The sequence below is a fragment of the Canis lupus genome, chromosome 6 (assembly GCF_011100685.1).
Source record: "Canis lupus familiaris isolate Mischka breed German Shepherd chromosome 6, alternate assembly UU_Cfam_GSD_1.0, whole genome shotgun sequence".
Taxonomy (NCBI): Eukaryota; Metazoa; Chordata; class Mammalia; order Carnivora; family Canidae; genus Canis; species Canis lupus.
In genome coordinates this window covers 72,622,892-72,643,356 of record NC_049227.1, presented here as the reverse complement: position 1 = coordinate 72,643,356, position 20,465 = coordinate 72,622,892, and the positions used below count along the sequence as shown (strand labels likewise).

At 34.7% G+C, this 20,465-nt stretch overlaps 1 protein-coding gene across 1 annotated transcript in view; it reads left to right on the top strand.

Annotated features, from left to right (window-relative positions):
- The first annotated feature begins 3,825 nt into the window (after positions 1 to 3,825).
- TNNI3K (TNNI3 interacting kinase) overlaps positions 3,826 to 20,465 on the top strand; it is a 240,310-nt gene continuing 223,670 nt past the window's right edge. The window contains exons 1-3 of the mRNA XM_038541654.1: positions 3,826 to 3,999; positions 4,568 to 4,676; positions 17,332 to 17,417. Of these exons, the coding sequence (XP_038397582.1) occupies positions 3,960 to 3,999; positions 4,568 to 4,676; positions 17,332 to 17,417 (235 nt within the window). The 5' untranslated portion in view covers positions 3,826 to 3,959. The remainder of the gene's footprint in view (positions 4,000 to 4,567; positions 4,677 to 17,331; positions 17,418 to 20,465) is intronic.

The window sequence follows — 20,465 nt, the reverse complement described above, 5'->3', positions numbered from 1 at the left end:
GAACCTTTAAGTAGTTTGTCCAACCTACATCTCATTAGTTTTCTTTTCATTTTGAGGAATAGCCACAGTAGATAATTGGTAAGTGAAAAGAAATTTAACTCAATGTAAGTAGAACTATATTTGTTTTCCTCCTCCACTTTGTTTTCTTTGATTTTTAAAAAAGATCAGGTGCATTCAGAGTGGTATGGCCATAGACTATTTGTTTGACTTTTAAATAACAAATCTCAGGCATAGAAAAGTTATGCCTAAAGATAATAATTACCTATTAATTGAACTGTAATTATAACATAGTGTTATTTCCTTATCAGGACATCTGACTCAGGAAGGGAGAAAGAAGGATAAAAGGAGAGAAGTGGCCTGAGTCATGAAGTTTAAACTATTCTGATGGTTTTAATGCCTCAATAATATTTTTTTCTAAGTGGAATCTAGGCTTTATTATATGTACCTTCTCATTACCAATCATTTGTATCTCTATCATAGTATAAATATTTTATCGCAATTGTCTGTTTACTTATCTCTCCTTGGCTCCCATGAACTCTTTGGAGTGGTTAGTTATAGTACATGCTTATCGAATGAATAAATGGTTCAATCCACCAATAAAGAGCTGGATTGACAGTTGAAAGAAGCTCTATCAATTTGGAAAAGAAAGTTTTAGCCAATGACAGAGATGTGACTCATCATTGTTTAATTTAGATTCTTTAATAAACTTTACTTCATGCTTACCAGTAACAAAGGAAGGCAAAGGAAAAATTAAGATATTTTCATTTTCAATTGTAGTATATTGGAAACAAAAATAGCAATATACTTTTTTTCTTTCTTTAATATATTCTCACAGTTTGAGATACTGAGAACACCTGTTTAAATTACTGTGTAATTTTTTTTTACCTTTACTTTATTGTATATGCTCAAGGCCTATTCATTTTTGAGGATTAATCTAAATATTACCTTAGCAATGTTTGTTCAGGTTCATAATGGTAATTTATAGCTCCATCTAACATACTTCATATATTCTAGTGGAAAAGAAAGGAAACTTGTTTGATAACTAAGAATCTTACAAGTTATTCTTCTTTAAATGCAGAAATTTGTGCTTAAAGTGAAATTAATCAAATAATTTTAGATGGGGCAGCCCCGGTGGCTCAGTGGTTTAGTGCCACCTGCAGCCCAGGGTGTGATCCTGGAGACCGGGGATCTAGTCCTATGTCGGGCTCCCTGCATGGAGCCTGCTTCTCCCTCTGCCTGTGTCTCTGCCTCTCTCTCTCTTTCTGTGTGTCCCTCTTGAATAAATAAATAAAATCTTAAAAAAAAAATTAGATGAATAGTTTATTCATCTTAGACAATACACAAATTTTCTTTGAGAAATTTTTGTTTTAATAAGGGGAATTTAATGTTTATTAAACACAAGGAAAAAACCTAAATATATACCGATTAGTAATTTGGGGTTATTATGTTTAAAGCAATAATTCTCTTAATTGCTTGTCAACCAGATGTAACACATCAAAAATCTAAACTTCCCTAAAACTTTGGAACATATTAATAAGAACTCATATACACTGAAAACAATTTAGGTTTTAGGTGTAAATTAACTCAGATTCCTAAATTTTATAAGAATTGCTCCAAGTGCATCAGTTTGATTTCATGGGATACATGTTCTTTATAATTTATCTGTTGGAATCATAAAGGTAGAAGTGTCAAGGTCAATTTTTGTATTTTTCATCTTGAAAGCATCCTTTTAAATATTTATGAAGAGACTAGTATGAAATATAAATAGCAGATGCACAAGTGTAGATTGGGATAAATAAATAATATAAACCCCAAATAAAGGAATTCAGAAAGAATGTAAACAGGCTTATTGAAAGAGTATTAGAACATATCTATGTATGTGCTGAAGTGGTCTAATAAATCACTTGAAAAGTTGGAGACATTAACATTAGACTTAGGCAATTCAGTAGAACTTGAAGGTTGATCAAAAAAGGAACAGTAGAAGAACTAAGGTATTTACTAAATCTACCCTGACATTTTGAATGAAAAAAAAAATGTGAAAGAAAAAATATACTTACTATGAGTTATATATTCCTTAGAGAGGGCTTTTCCCTATGTTATAAATATTCCTTGAAAGTTCAAATGGTCTTGTTAAGGAATTACTATGTTTGGTCTTATTTATTTTATATTTTTCCTTAATTTTTAAAAATTAATAGACTTTCCTGTTAAAAGTTTTAGATTGACAGAAAAATTGAAGAGAAAGTATAGAGAGTTCTCATAGACTCTTTACCTCCCCCCCCATTTCCCCTATTATTAGCATCTTAAGTTATTGTGGTATTTCATTACCATTGATGAACCAAAAAATTGATATGATAATATTAACCAAAGTCCAGTTCAATAACATTTAATATTTTAGCAACTGAGATCACCATTTCCTGAATTTTTATGCTGCTATCCTCTTTTTTGTGGGGGGAAGGAGTTGGGGGGTCTTATAAGTGCTAAGAGAAAGCAGGTGCAGCTGGTGTTGTCTGGCCTTCAAACAAGGAAAATGCAAAATGCATGAACCAAGTAACCAGAGACACCCACAGAATGGCAGACAACAAAAGCTACATAGCATATACTGATGAGGAGAGATAAGAAGAGTTTAATCTAGGGGAGGACAGAGATGTCCAGGAAGTCAGTTTATCTACTTCTCTAGCTATATCTGATCAGTATGGAAATCCTCCCTCTGCAGCTGAGATTACCTTTGCTGAGAAAATGGTGTGGGGAGTCCTAAATCTGCCTTAGCATTTACTTCAAAAAGACAAAATTGGTTGAACATTCAACTATAATAAATGTGAAATTCATACCTATTACGTTAAAACGATATCCTCTGGAAGGTGAATTTCAAGATTGAAATCTGTACCTTCTAGGTACAAAAAAGAAATACATAGTTAAAAAGCAGACACTCTTTCTTTCTATGTTCTCCAATTATTCTACATCCTATCTTGAGTTTATTTATATAAATAGAAATATGCACAAGCCAAGAGAAATATCTCCCATGAAGTAAATGGAAGGTGAATGAAAGAGGAATTATGGGAGACTTAACAATAGTAATATCTAGTTTGACCTTCAGAAACATATAGACACAGAATTGATTCCAGACTCCTCCACCTACTAGCAAATCTAGATTTTCTTATACATAATATGGGAATAATGTATACCCTGCAGAATCCTGCAAGATATGAGGTATCAATGACAAAATGTACATAAAGCACTCTGACTAGTATCTATCACACAGGAAGCATTCAATCTCATTATTCATAGTCTTGTTCTTGCATTATTTTATGAATTGCTGTTTATAAAACTCAGTGTCTTAGATTTTTATCTATGGTTCTTATGGTCAACATAATCAACACATGGTAAAATTTAATCATGGTCTATGTTGAGAATTTCTTTTTATAGTTTCATATGTCCAATATAGACAAAACCTATGTTTATTTCTATTACAGCACGTCATAGAATGTGGGTTCCCATTATTTATATAGAGAGATGAATTCTAATCAGTCACTCTTTTCCAACTGGCATTACTTTAACTCAGGGAAAAATAATTAGAAAGAAGCTTTAGAGTTTTTAATAGCTGTTTGTGAACCTCAGATGTAACTAAACAATTTTCCAGATTTACCTATTAAAAAAATGGCACATGGAGGTATACGTGGATAGAGAAAATCAATTGATAAAGGAAAATAATCCTATTGAAACATTTACTATTTATTTTGGATACAACTGTTTTAAACAAACTGATTAGTTCCCTTTATGGTTTCAGCCTTGAAAGCACAAACCATTTTGTTCTTCGTCATTGTTGCATGACATTCCATTTGACAGTTGGCTTATTTTTAGCTAGACTATCAAAGTATTTTCAACTGGACTGTCATTGCACTTGAACTTGGAATCTTGTAACCTGAGGAACTGCACTCGGAAAAAGAAGAAACTTCTCACAAATGGGAAATTATAAATCTAGACCAACCCAAACTTGTACTGGTAATTATTCTTATATCCTTAAATGTAGCATGGTTGAATAGTAGTTACAGATAATTAACATTTCATTGGACTCTCTGTTAATTTTTACATGGAGGATATGACTGTTGAGAAGATTATCTGAACTTAAATTATTTTTCTCTGAAGGATTTTTAGAAAAAATAGAAAATTTCTTACAAAAGCATATTAGTTGTTAGGTGTAATGTTCCTAGGAATACTGATGAATATAGAAATTTTAGAATTATATCTTAAATATCCAGTATTTGAAACCTAAAAACTTTTGTCTAGAATCTAGAGATTGCTATAATTAAAATGCAATAAAATCAAATGAAATAAGTAAAAAATATTCTGTGTAAATATATTATTCAATATCAAATGGGTTCTTAATTACTACAGTTCAATATGATTGCATTTTAGTTATAAGCATCTGCATTTTAAGTTCACAATCAGTAATTTAAATATTGTAGAATTTAGAATAAGAGACTGAGTTTTAATTACTTGTATGTTATGATCTGTGTCTATATTTGTAAAACACAGCTATGACTCTGTCCCATTTGTTTTTCTTTACTAGATGAATGGAAGAAGAAAGTCAGTGAATCTTATGTTATTATAATAGAAAGATTAGAAGATGACCTGCAGATCGAAGAAAAAGAACTTACAGAACTAAGGCACATATTTAGGTAAAGTTCTCAGAGTTATTATTTTTTTGGTATAAATATCTTTATTAATTATCCTGTTTTTAAATACATCTATATTTAAAAATGCAACCCATATAATCTCAGATATCGCTAGGCATGTTAAGTCCTAAAATATAAGGTTACCCCTTCTTGACCATTCATATAGCCCATAAAATGCAAATATTTTATCTCCTTAAAAAATGATTTGCATGCTCCCATTGCTAAAGTTTTTTTTTTTTTTTTATAAATTTTTTTTAATTTTTATTTATTTATGATAGTCACAGAGAGAGAGAGAGAGAGGCAGAGACACAGGCAGAGGGAGAAGCAGGCTCCATGCACCGGGAGCCCGATGTGGGATTCGATCCTGGGTCTCCAGAATCGCGCCCTGGGCCAAAGGCAGGCGCCAAACCGCAGCGCCACCCAGGGATCCCCCCATTGCTAAAGTTTAAAAAAAGAAAAAAAAAAAAAAAAAAGAGAATCAAATAAGGGCTGACTTTTGAATACAAGCTGTTGCTGGTCTGAATAATCTTCCCTGGAATTAGGTCTTTCTTGTAAGCCACGCCAGCAACAAAAAGCAAGGCTTCTCTTCCCAAATGGTGATAGAATATTGGCCATGTTGTTCTTTTTGAACTACTAGGGTAAGTCCAATTTTAACAAACCTTCTGGTCTCTCCACATTTAAAGGCTGCCCATTAATGGAACTGACTATCATTCTGCCCCTGAACAATCATATAACAATGTGTAATACTGGCTTCAAGCTTTCTGTGGGTTTTGTTCATGATATCGAGAGAAAAATAATCTAGCATAGTGTCACAACCTTGGAAGACACAAAATGTTCAGAAAAGAGGGGCAGGACCCTTATATACACAAGCAGTGTTCTGGTGAAATGGAATCTGGCATTGAGAAACTAGTTGCATTTTAGAGGGTCGGCTTAAGTTAGCTGCCTGGCCAAGGAGAAGTTCCATGTAGGCCACTTAGCTATGTTGACTTTTACCTGAGTTATTCATCTAATGTAGTCATGACAAAGAACTCCCTCTATTTTACTTGGAAAACAAATGTGAAGCAGTGGCCAAATGGCATATTTTCCATGAGAAATTTCAGCTACAGTAAATATGCAAAGTTCATATAACTGGCAATTAAAGTTATTCATGTATAATACAGTTTACATGAAATTGTCAGTGGGTTACTAAGGCTTTTTCAAGTGATTAATTTATAATTTGGGAAATAGTTAATTCCCTGTGTTAATTTGGCCCAAAATGATAAATCAGCATTGATACTAGTGATGAGATACCCCGGGCTGACTTTGGCAAGTACTTGACCATGACCAGTTATGGGAAAAACATCTCAAACTCCAGTAGAGATTTGACTGGCACTGGTATAATAGATTTATACATACATATTTATTTTGCTGTAAAAGAGATAAAAATGTAGAACTTAATCATAAGTTCTCTAGCTCTTATTGACTCAGATAAATATGCTGAATAAAATGTGGTTAAACTGAAGAGATTTTCTTCAACTTCATGAATTCAAAACTTCATTTATTAATTTTTTTAATTTAAGACATACTGTGCAAGCATGTCAAGGCTAATTTAAATAGACATATCCCTTTTAAGGATTAAGCTTAACAATGGGATTGAGATGTAAGTTTTTTCTCATACTCCCTCAACAACAGACCATTGTTTTTATAGGTCTTGCTATAGCTGACTTTTCCTACATTTCCACTATCTGAAGAAATCTGACCTCTTTTTTTACTAATTAATATTGGGATGAGAAGCAAGAAATAGTGTCAGGGAGACTATAGTTCAGAATGTATTGTGCCAACTATATTCAAGTTGTTATTCCAGACTCATCATATATAAGACATTGGGTAATTTTCACCATGACTCTGTCTGGTAAATATGAATCCTGACGGATGATAAATTAAGGATTAAAGACATTGTATCTTATCAAGATCATATGATCAGTAAGTGCTGGAACTCTGATTTATGTCAAGGTCAGCCTGACTCCATAGAGAGAAGTCTTCCTACACTTCCTACACACTGTTCCTGTTCCAGAAGTTCATAATCCAGTTTAGGGGAAAGACATATATAAATATCTCACAGAGGACAGTCTACATGTGAGAAATGGAAAGAAAAATAAAATAGTTTAAAAAAAAAAAAGATTTGGAGGGCTTGATTTATTCAGCAATTTTAAGAAGCATTCCACATAAAAGGCATACTTAAGTAAAGATATATAGGCAAGAATGGATGAGTACCATGGAAAGTCTAGAGGAGCCAAGAAAAACTAATGTCTTGATCATTTTATCTAAGTTGAGTAAGAAAGTAATACCAGTCAGTATAACGGTTTATAGTGATACAAGCATAGTTTTATTTTATTTTTTTAAACATTTTTTTAATTTTTTTTATTTATTTATGATAGTCTCACAGAGAGAGAGAGAGAGGCAGAGACATAGGCAGAGGGAGAAGCAGGCTCCATGCACCGGGAGCCCGACGTGGGATTCGATCCCGGGTCTCCAGGATCGCGCCCTGGGACAAAGGCAGGCGCCAAACCGCTGCGCCACCCAGGGATCCCCAAGCATAGTTTTAAACCCAGTTTCTTTTATTTACAAACTATGTATCCTTGGATATATTATTTAATCTCTCCGAGCCTTATTTGCATCTGTAAAATGAAATTAATAATAACAACCTCATGGGATATTTGCAAAATGATGTCAATTAAATGCTAAATAGAGGGCCTAACACACAGTAGGCATGGGATAATTGAAAGTTTCTATTATCGTGATTGGATAAATAAGGGCAGTTAGAAAGACTGAAGACTGTTACCTACTGGAAGTAACAAATAGTTTATTAAAAATTAGGAAGCAAGAAAGCTAGGATTAAATGTTTTAATATGAACAGGATGTTTTCAAAAGTAAAAATGTAAAATGTTAGAACAATTCAGGATGATGCCAAAATCTGAAATATATCTTTTAAAGATTGTGATCAAAAGGGATTTGGCTACAGTACTAGAAGGCTCATCAAAATGGATGTCAAATTCCCTAAGAATAGTAGTAGGGCATTTTATGGGGAAGAAGACTGATAGCCTGGCATTGAAGCTGTTAAGGAAGTGACAGAAATGTCCCATTAGCCAAAAGCGATAATAATGAAGCTGAGGAGAGGATTACCGCTAGCCTAGACTCATGTTTCTCCAAGGGCTAGGAACCTTCCACAAGAGAGTAACCAGCAGTGCTTGCTAAAATTTTAGATTCCATGATTCTAGCCCATATCAAATGAATCAGAATCTCTGGAGATGACTTCCAGAACCTGAATTTATAACAAGCTCCTCAGGTAATACTTTTGCATGCTAAAATGATACTTCTGTTAAAGTTTAAAAACTACTTCTGAAAAGATATTCAAGTTGCACTGAAAACTCTGCCTCAGGTGATATTTGTGAAGGGATGAGGAATATGAGAACAGAAAGCAGGCAACTAGTATGGCCTAAAGAGATTCAAGGAGGTAAGCAAACAAACAAACATAAATAGAGTACTCTGTCTCATTCCATCAAGACAGATAGCATCATTGGGAAAGAAAGTCAGTCATGCCCAGGGCAAAGGTCTGAGGGTTTTTCTTTTCTCTAGAATAAAATGATGGATGACAAGGAAAGAAAAGAATGGGGTGCTGAGAATATAAATTGTCTTACTCGTTGACTCATCAAAATTTTAAGGCATTTGAGAATATTAAACATAATGTTGTATGAGATCACATTTGAGAATCTAGAACATTTTGGATGTTAAATAAATGTTAGAATCTTTTTCTCTCTCATCTTTACCCATGCCTAATATAATGCAAGGAATACTTCCATGATAAACAACTGTGTTATGCCTCATGATACCAGGCTTTCTCTAAACATGTAGACAAGAGGAAAATGATATAAGATGTCCAAAAAGAAGCATTTGACACCAGAGTCACAGGTGGAGGATCACTGGTATAAGCATGGATTTAGCAGATATTTGGAGTTTTTGTTTTTACTTGCCAATAAATTTCTTTATGGGATTCAAGGTAGATTCTAATTCCATTCATTAAAGGATATTTTCACACCATGTGCACATAGGCTTCTGTTGGCTCACACAGATTATCTCCCAGTATAGGCTTCACCCAAATATAGTATACAGCAAGATAGTAATAAATTTTAAAATGATGAGAAAAACTAAACCATTATGTTTCCTAGGCTAATTTATAGCAGCTTTGGGATGAAAGCTTGATAGGTAAAGAAGGAGGATGGAAATGGAGTATTCTCTCATCTTCTACAATAAAGTTGCATTCACTCATAATTTTGGATATGTGTTGAAACAGATGAAAGATAGGAAGAGATGAAGAAAAAAGAAAGTGGAAGAAGGAGAACCAGAAGTGCTACATTGGAATGCCATTGTCTGTATTTCCTCCTTTGTGCTTTCCCTAATTTTTGTTTATCAATATAATAGCTCTTACTACGTGGTGTTATCTTTATCCATTTACAGGTCTGTTTAACCACTAGTATATGTGTTCACTAAAGGCAGCTTCTTTGTCTTATTTAGCTTTATTTATATTTGTGTTTATTTGTAATATTTATTTATATAGCACTTGAAAGGAAGACTAACAACTTAGTGTCTACCATATACTAAGCAGACTACTAGGTACTTTAATACGCATTAGCTTATACAATCCTAACTGTATATGCATAAAGTGCTTTAGCACAGTGATTGGCACATGGTAAACACACACAAAAAATGTTAGTAAAAACTAATCATCATTGTTTATGCTAACAACCTCTGGGGTAGGCATTCATTGCACTTGCCATTTTATACCTAAAGAAAATGAAGCTAGTCAAATTAGTGAACATGGAACATTTCCCAGGATTGATCACATCCTGGGTCACAAATCAGGACTCAGCCAGTACAAAAAGATTGAGATCATTCCATGCATATTTTCAGACTACAATGCTATGGAACAAAGTCAACCATAAGAAATTTAGAAGGACCACGAATACATGGAGGTTAAAGAATGTCTTACTAAGGAATGAATGGGTCAACCAGGAAATTAAAGAAGTTTAAAAATACATGGAAGCAAATGAAAATAAAAGCATCAGTTTGAAATCTTTGGGTTGCAGAAAAGGCAGTGCTAAGAAGGAAGTACATAGCAGTAACAGGCCTTCCTCAAGAATCAAGAAAATTCTCAAATACAAAATCTAACTGTACAAATAAAGGAGCTGAAAAAAGAACAAATGAAGACTAAATCCATCAGGAGAAAGGAAATAATAAAGATTAGGGCAGAAATCAATGATACAGAAATCACATAAACAGTAGAACAGATCAACGAATCTAGGAACTGGTTCATTGAAAGAATTAACAAGATTGACAATCCCTACCCAGGCTTACCAAAAGAAAAGAGAAAGGAACCAAATAATTAAAATCATTAATGAAAGAGAAGAAATCACAATCAACACTGAAGAAATACAAATAATTATAAGAGAAAACTATATGCAAACAAATTAGGCAATCTGGAAGAAATGGATAAATTCCTAGAAACACATATACTACCAAAACAGAAACAGGAAGAAATAGAAAATCTGACCAGACCCACAACCACCAAAGAAATAGAATAGATAATAAAACATCTCCCAAAAAACAAGAGTCCAGGGCCAGATGCCTTCCCAGAGGAATTCTAGACATTTAAAGAAGAATTAATACCTATTCTTCTGAAACTGTTCCACAGAATAGAAATGGAAATAAAACTTCCAAATTCATTCTATGAGGTCGACATTACCTTGATTCCAAAATCAGAAAAAGACTCTACTAACAAGAATTATAGAACAATATCCCTGATGAACATAGATGCAAAACTTCTCAACAAGATACTGCTAATTAGACCCAATAGTACACTAAAAGGATTATTCATCATGACCAAGTGGAATTTTTTCCTGGGCTGTGAGAGTGGTTCAACATCCATAAATCAATCAATGTGAAAAGGTACATTAGTAAAATAAAGGATAAGAACCATATGATCTCATAGATGCAGAAAAAGCATTGACAAAAATACCACATCCTTTCTTGATAAAAAAAAAACCAAGAAAATAAGGATAGAGGGAACATACCTCAACATCATAAAGGCCATAAATGAAAGACCAACTGCTTATACCATCCTTAATGGGAAAGAACTGAGAGCATTTCCCCTAAAGTCAGGAAAACAACAGGTATGTCCATTCCACCGTTGTTCAACATAGGACTGGAAGTCCTTACCTCAGCCATAAGACAACAAAAAATAAATAAAAGGTATTCAAATTAGCAAAGAAGTCAAACTTTCACTCTTTACAGGCAACATGATACTCTATGTGGAAAACCTGAAAGACTCCACCAAAAACTACTAGAACTGCTACAGGCATTCAGCAAAGTTATAGGATATGAAATCAACACACAGAAGTCTGTTGCATTGCTATACACCAACAATGAAGCAGCAGAAAGGGAAATCAAAGAATCGGTCTCATTTACAATTGCACAAAAAACCATAAGATATCTGAGAATAAACATGATCAAGGAGGTAAAAGATCAGTTCTCTGAGAACTTTCCATGAAAACATGGCAAAACATTCCATTCTCATGGATTGGAAAAACTAACATTCTTAAAATGTCTATACTACCCAAAGCAATCTACATATTTAGTTCAATCCCTATCAAAATAACACCAGCATTTTTCACAGAGCTAGAACAAACATTTCTAAAATTTATATGGAACCAGAAAAGACTCCAAATAACCAAAGTAATGTTGAAAAGGATAATCAAAGCTGTAAGCATCACAATTCTGGACTTCAGATGTATGACACAGTTATAATCATCAAGACAGCATGGTACTGGCACAAAAACAGGCATAGTGATCAATAGAACAGAAGAGAGAACCCAGAAATGGACCTTCAACTCTATGGTCAACTCATCTTTGACAAGGCAGGAAAGAATATCTACTGGAAAAAGGACAGTCTCTTCAGTAAGTGGTGTTTCAGAAAACTGGAGAGCCACATGCAGAAGAATGAAACTGGACCAACCTCTTACACTATGCACAAAGATAAATTCAAAATGGACGAAAAGACTTAAAGGTAAGGCAAGAATCCATCAAAATCCTAGAGGAGAACACGGGCAGCAACCTCTTTGACCTCGGCCACAAGAAGTTCTTCTAGACACATCTGTGAAGGCAAGGGAAACAAAAGCAAAAATGAACTATTGGGACTTCATCAAGATAAAAAAGCTTCTGCACAGCAAAGGAAACAATCAACAAAACTAAAAGGCAACCTACGGAATGGGGGAAGACATTTGCAAATGACATATTGGATAGAAGACTAGTATCTAAAATCTATAAAGAACTTTCAAACTCCACACCCAAAAAGTAAAAAATCTAGTCAGGAAATTGGCAGAAGACACGAACAGACATTTTTCCAAAGAAGACATACAAATGCCTAACAGACACATGAAAAAATGCTCAACATCACTTATCATTAGAAAATACAAAAATCAAAACCACTATAGGATACCACCTCACACATGTCAGAATGGCTAAAATTAACGTGGGGAAAAAAAGGATGTTGGCAAGGATGCAGAGAAAGGGAAACCCTCTTCCACTGTTGGTGGGAATGCAAACTGGGCCAGCTACTCTGGAAAACAGTATGAAGTTTCCTCAAAAAGTTAAAAATAGAGTTACCCTATGACACAGCAATTGCACTACTAGGTATTTACCCAAAGGATACAAAAATAGTGATTCAAAGGGGCACATGCACCCCAATGGATGCATGGATAGCAACACTATCCATAATAGCCAAAATGTGGAAAAAGCCCAGATGCCCAGATGTCCATCCACTGATGAATATATATATATTTTTTTTCATGGAATATATATGGAATATACATGGAATATGGAATATATATGGAATGTTGCTCAGCCAAAAAAAAGAATGAAAAATTGCCATTTGCAATGATATGGATGGAACCAGAAGGTATTATCTAAGTGAAATAAGTCAGTCAGAGAGAGACAAATGCCAAATGACTTCACTCATTTGAGGAATTTAAGAAACAAAACAGATGAACATAGGGGAAGAGAAGGTAAATAAACTAAGATAAAAACAGAGAGGAAGACAAACAATAAGAAACTCTTAACTATAGAGAACAAACTGAGGATTGCTAGTGGGGATATAGGAAGGGGGATGGAGTAATTGGGTGATGGGCATTCAGGAGGGCACTTGATGTAATGAAAATGGGGTGTTTTATGCAACTGATGAATCACAAAATTGTACTCCTGAAATTAATAATACATTATATGTTAACTAATTTGAAGTTCAATAAAACAAACAAAAACAAACAAACAAAAACAAATTTACAATCAGCCATTTAAAACCTAAATTATCAGTTTGGAAAAGTAGACAATCTATAACAAATCCTTTTCTTCTTGCAACTTTCTTGGTCTTTCCCTAAATTTCAGCACAAGAATTAATCTATAAAATGCATCCACCTTTCAGAATATTTTGGACAGTAGTATGTTATTTTTGGCCAAATGTTCAAATGTTACATTTTAATTAGTTTCCAATTGTGGTCATGTCAGATACTTTCTTGAAAGGGTGAGGTCATGAGAAAGAAGTTTAATTGGATCACAAAACTGCATAATTTCCTGAATAAAAGGTAAAGGCTAAGAAAAGAGTTCATTATGCTACAAGAAAGAAAGTAACCTTTGGGTACAGAACTACCATTTTTAATGATTAAGGACAGAATTTACTGTTAGAAATATATTCATAATAGTGACTTCATTTTAATTAGGAACTTCATCCATACCCTAGCAAGCACTATGAACTCATTAGGATATGTTAAGTTACAGTATGGCATGGCAGGTGATGAAAAATGTAAGGGAAAATTAAAAAATAAATTGAGCTTAGGGTATTAGAATACATAAGTGATGTTCAATTGACAGTGAATTTGACATACACAGTTCCTTTAGAAGAGGCAAAAGAAGAGAATATGAAATATCTCTCCTAGGAATGATTGCATTAAAACCTTGAATATTTTAATTACATGTTTCAAAACAGAAACATTTGACTAGAAGTTAATGGGAAGTGAGAATTAGGATTCAAATATAGCCCCAGAGTAACTCTCATTAAAAAAATTACATTCCAGTTATTAAAGTTAAGATAAAAATTGTACTATTAAAATTGCACTTGACTGCCAAATATTGTGGGAGCCTATTTTCAGGTGATTCATTTTGTTGGCATTAATAGAAGTTGCATGAGTTCAAGGAGGATATAATTCAAGAGAAGAACAAAAACAACAGGCAATAGTTTAGTTTTGAGGAAGGAGCTCTTTAGGACTCTATACTGAGTTACGTATGGATGGTCAAGTCTAGTTTAAGATTCAGTGAGCTAAGAATTGATTATTGAACAGAAAGTCACTAATATAATTCATGCTTTCAATTTTACTTTAGTAAACAATAGGTATTCATTTAGGATTGTTCTTATTTTAGATAAAGCAATACATTTTAGCACCTTGTATTTTCTGTTTATTCAGCGTTTACTCTCTTTGCAGAGCTAATTGGGGCATTAGAGACCAGGACCAGGACTAATGCTGAGATCAGTTGCAGAATTCTATCTAGCATGCATTTTCCCAGCACTGATGCACTTAAAGGATCCAGGAATAGTGAGTAGTTCATAGGAAGTAGATGTTGAGAACATGATTATTAAGAACAGAGGTGGAGCATACAGTTGGTGTTTAGTAGATGTGGTGCCAGACTGTTTGAACACATCATCAGCGTTAGATCATGGAATAAGAAAGCAACTGAATATGTCTTCTCATAAAACTTTTCAGTGTAATCTTTTTGTTCCCGTTTGGATTTTCAAGATCTCCTGTTTTCTTCCTCTTTTGTTGTTTTAGTATCTCCAGTGTTGAAAATAACCTTACCATTGACATGATGCCCTGGACTTATATTACAAAATTGTGATTCTAGTAGTTGTCCTGAATCACTGAGAGGTGCTAGGTGTCACAGCAGCCAACTTGGTAATCATTTTTAAGAGCGTATGAAGACAAGGTCAGACATTTTCTAGGAGCCCGAATGAGAGTCACCATGAGCATTAAATACTTATATCTATAGAATTGTCAAAATAAGGAAATTTTACAGGTTGTCAAATGTGAGAGATTGAAGAAGGTCAAACTTAGTTTGAAAACTGTGCTAAAACTCTCCCAAGATTTAGACTGTGCAGGGGAAGTTGTACACTCAGTGACCTTGTTAATAATATGATAATAATAAAATAGCCATTTATTGGTAACATATGTGCTAGGTACTACAGGAAGCCCCAAACTCGTGTATTCTTCACAACAATATAATCTCTACGTATTATTTTAATCATTTTATAACTGAAGAAATTACAGCTTGAAGAGGTTTAACAACTTGTCCAAATTGGAGAGGAGGGGGTAAAAAAGACTACTTAAAAGCTAGAAGCAGGATAGGATTTCAATCCTGGTGCAAATAGCTGTTAAGGATTACCTACACTGCTGAAATGATTCCACTTTTAAAACATCAAAAGATGGCAGGTATTGCTATATAATATTAGAGATACACATTGAAAAACTAATTTTCTCAAGGGTTTATTGCTACAGAGAAGCTCCCAAGCCTCCTCTTTCAGCGTTTGCCATTGAGTTCATTATAGTTAGCTCAAAAGGTACTTCCTTCCCTCTTCTTTTAGGCTGAAGGTTACATATTTCTTTACATTTAACAGAAACTTCCCTTTCCTTCCCCATGCAATACTTTGTTTTCTGTCTTTTGATCTTATTGTGTGTTTCGCTGCTGGGTAATGGAAGGACCAAGAAAGAAAAGGCAATGCAGCTCACAGTTTCCAAATCATTGTCAATCAGCATTTTCAAGTGCTAGTCACAATTTTCTTTCCTTTTTTTTATATTTTTTATTTATGGACACTGATTTCCTACAAACCTTAAGAGAAAAATCCCATCTGACGAGCTTTAAAAGCAGAGTTCAGCTCTTCAGAAAACCTGTACTATTTGAAATCATAACCACAGAGAAGACCTCCGTGAATGCACTTGTAAGTCTGAGCTGCTGAGTGCACTTTGTTTAGTACTACCTATTAAGTTTAATTTCTCCAAGACATCTGTAATACAATTGGCTTTAAGGGTTTAGAAGCCTGGCTCAGGCCAAGGCCACACATTTCCAAGAACCATGTTATTTTGTGAAGTTAATGCACATACCATAAAATAGGTATACCATTTACAATTAGGTTCATTTTCAATAGACGTTTAAAACAGTAGTATTTTCATCAGAATTCCTTTTTTTTACGTATTTCATTGAACTAGGGGAAAGTACAGAAAGGAGTGAATTAAACTCTTACCTATTTTTCCCAAAATCCTTGTCTCCTTGCTCTCTTATATTAACATGTGTAAAGATGACTGAGTTATTGTACTTCTACATATAGCATTCCAAAGCAAGTTGAGGTATGTTTCTCAATACGAATAAGCATGTCTGTGGACTTTGCCGCTGAAAAGTTGAAGAGGCAAAGCAAGAAGGTTATGAGGATGGGGAAGTTCTAGAATGTTCTCTGAAAACAAACCACTGGGCTTGCCCTTGCTACTGAAAGCTTTTCATTGAGATCCTTCAATGTCCCTAGATTTAGAGGTTTTCTCGTTTTAGTAGCGCCCTGGCAATAGCACCTTTTCTTTTGTATTTTAAATATTCCAATAGCTTTTGAAGTGCTTAACTGGGTGCCATGATGATAATGTCCTGAATTTTAGTACCTTTCAAGTGTAAGTACTTTACAAATGATATGGAAGGCTCACTCCCAAAGACTATGATATCTCACTAAAGCTGCTGGAGATTTAAATAGGCAGGAAGCAGCATGAAATTGACCTGGGAGGCCAAGGATATGATCTCATTTCTACTGAAAAATGCCCTGGGAGTACGAAGGACTTCAAGAGGTCAGGAATTTCAGCTTGACATTCCTTTTCCAGGGCTACCTGTGGCTCTCTGGGGCCCTCCTGGGGCAATGGTCTTTGTTCAGACAAAGTCAAGGATTTTATTAATTGAATCACTAACACTCCTCCCCTCCAGGGATTGTATCATAGTACCTGATCAGAGTTTAGACCTTCTTTATCTGTGAAATCTGACCCTGTCAGAGTACAAGGAAACTTTGCTTCAGGCAGAATTTGTAAAACATCGGGATTATATTCCTCTCTTCAATATCTCATCAAATTCTACGTTTTTTTTTTTTTTTTTTTTTTTCCTTTTTGGAGAGATTTCTTGAATTTCTCCATAAATGTGCGGTGAAATTCTGAATGTGAATGAGTTTACTTTCAAATGTCTGTTTTCTGTTTCTATTATACATAAGTTTTTTAATTCATAAAGTTGCCTTGGAAAGTTTGAATTATACGTAGAACACAAAACTGCACAACAGTCGTTAATTTAAACTTGGTCTCTCAAACTTTCAAATTACTTTCTCTGGACTTAAATTATTCTTCATATGGATACATTTTCAAAATTCTTTTTCTAGGTACATCAAAACCCTAGAAAAGATATATTTCTGAATTTATAATAACATGATTCCCTTTTATAGTTTTTGAAGTGAAAATTAATAAACTAAAAGGTGAAATTTTTGATCATATGAAAAAATTTTTTTCAGCTCTGATGATGCCTTCAGTAAAGTCAACTTAAATTACCGCACAGAAAATGGGCTGTCTCTACTTCATCTATGTTGCATATGTGGAGGTGAGTGCTTGAAACTCAATACTTTATAAACTAGTTATATGTCTATGTGATCAATTATTTTAGTTGCTGAATAGTCCAAAGGACAATTCTATTCATGCTCAATTTTCTTTTTTGCTTTATCCCTAAAACCCTGAAAACCTTCAGTTGAAGCAGTAACTACCAGGCAGATGTTCCAATTGATTTAGCTCTGATTTTAGGTTGCATTGTGTTCCTACGCTGAACCAAGTCACTTAATTTGCTTGGGAAAAAAAAAAAAAAAAAATCATTTTTCAGTATTGGCCATGCCAGTCAGAGATTAGGTTAAATTCAGAAGCACTTAAAGCATTCCCTAAAATAACACATTGCAATTGCTTTACAATCTGTAGTAAAATATGTGTAAGGTAAGATAAATGCCAAAGATGAAAATCTCAAAGTGAAGATTGATCAAAAGGAAGAGTTAGAGTTTGATTTGGCTCACATTCTGTTTTATTTTGTTCCTTAATGAATCCCAAGTACGGGCATATGTCAATTTATTAAATAACAAATGATTAATATTAACTTTGTTAATACCAACTACTATTCATTGAACTCAGGTTTTTAAAGAATACCCTAATGCAGAAATACTGACTCTAATCATATTTCTTAAACATTCCTCCCAAACTAAGCAGGCTCTGCTTAACAGGTCTTCCTCCCAAATTTAAACATGCTTTCTCAACCTTAGTCATTTCTTCCAGATTTCTTTAATCTAAATAAGCTCTATTGCTAATAATGTTCTGAGACATCCTGTACAACTAGATTTCTATCTAAGCTTTTTCACTAATAGCTTTTTTTTTTTACTTTTTTTAATTTAAATTCAATTTGCTAACATATAATACTCAGTGCTTATCCCATCAAGTGCTCCCCAGTGCCCGTCACCCAGTCACCCCATCCTCCAACTCACCTCCCTTTCCACAATCCTTTGCTTGTTTTTCAGAGTTAGGAGTCTCTCATGGTTTATCTCCCTCTCTAATTTTTCCCACTCAGTTTCCCTCCTTTCCCTTATAATCCCTTTCACTATTTCTTATATTCCCCGTATGAGTGAAACCATATGATGATTGTCCTTCTCTGATTGACTTACTTCACTCAGCATCATACCCTCCAGTTCCATCCATGTTGAAGCAAATGGTAGGTATTCGTCCTTTCTGATTCTGAGTAATATTCCAGTGCATATATAGACCACATCTTTGTTATCCAGTCATCTGTGGAAGGACATCATGGCTCCTTCCACAGTTTGGCTATTGTAGACATTGCTGCTATGAACACTGGGGTGCAGATATCCTGGCGTTTCACTACATCAATACCTTTGGGAGAAATACCCAGTAGTGCAATTGCGGGGTCATAGGTATCTCTATGTTTAACTTCCTGAGGAACCTGCACACTGTTCTCCAGAGTGGCTGTACCAGTTCACATTCCCACCAACAGTGCAAGAGGTTCTCCTTTCTCCACATCCTCCCCAACATTTGTTGTTTCCTGTCTCGTTAATTTTCCCCATTCTCACTGATATGAGGTGGTATCTCATTGTGATTTTGATTTGTATTTCCCTGATGGCAAGTGATGTGGAGCATTTTCTCATGTGCTTGTTGGCCATGTCTGTGTTTTCTTTGGAGAAATTTCTGTTCATGTCTCCTCATTTCATGACTGGATTGTTTGTTTCTTAGATGTTGAGTTTGATAAGTTCTTTATAGATCTTGGAAACTAGCCCTTTATCTGATATGTCATTTGCAAGTATCTTCTCCCACTCTGTAGGTTGTCTTTTAGTTTTGTTGTTTCCTTCACTGTGAAGAAGTTTTTATCTTAATGAAGTACCAATAGTTCATTTTTGCTTTTGTTTCCCTTGCCTTCATAGATGTATCTTGCAAGAAGTTGCTGTGGCCAAGTTCAAAAAGGGTGTTGCCTGTGTTCTCCTCTAGGATTTTGATGGATTCTTGTCTCATGTTTAGATCTTTCAACCATTTTGAGTTTATCTTTGTGTCTGGTGTAAGAGATTGGTCTAGTTTCATTCTTCTGCACATGGCTGTCCAATTTTCCCAGCACCACTTATCAAAGAGACTACCCTGTTTCCAGTGGATATCCTTTCCTTATTTGTCAAAGATGCATTGGCCATTGAGTTGAGGGTCCATTTCTGGGTTCTCTCTTCTGTTCCATTGATCTATATGTCTGTGTTTGTGCTAGTACAACACTGTCTTGATGATCACAGCTTTGTAATACAGCTTGAAGTCAGGCATTGTGATGTCCCCGGCATTGGTTTTCTTTTTTCAACATTCCTCTAGCTATTTGGGGTCTTTTCTGATTCCACACAAATCTTAAGATGATTTGTTCCAACTCTCTGAAGAAAGTCCATGGTATTTTCATAGGGATTGCATTGAATGTGTAAATTGCCCTTATAGCATAGAAATTATAGCATAGACATTTCACAATATTTATTCTTCCAAGGCTGCATGGCTCACCTCCCCACGGTTTCCTGGTTGCCCCACTTGCTGGGGCTCTCCTCCCCCATCTTTATTCTTCTCCCTACCTCCACAGGAGCAATCACTTTTCTCTCTGTAGCCTTCCAGTCCTTCTCTCTTTACATCTCAGATCGAAGTCTTGGGTGTTCAGGGTGTTCTGAAAGCAATCTAGGTACGTCTGTGGGACCTGGTGAATTGAGGATCCCTGCACTTCCTCCACCTTGCCTCCTCTCTTTACTAACAGCTTATTAAAATGACTGTTTTTATATTTTAAAATCAACTGATGATGAGAATACTACAGAAAAAATGTAACACAAGTGCATTAAAATAATGCAGCATTGATACAAAGTTCTGTAAGTGAAATAGAAATGTTCACGAATAAGGAAGGCTATCAGTTAATAGAAAACTTTAGAAATGGCCTGCAGACTAGCAGTCTGATATTTTTAAATATTTTATTTATTTGAGAGAGAGAGCACGAACATGAGCGAATTGAGGGGGGGTGGTCAGGAGAGGGACATACAGACTCCACCCTGAGCAGAGAGCCCAAGGCAGGTGATCCCAGAACCCTGAGAACATGACCTGA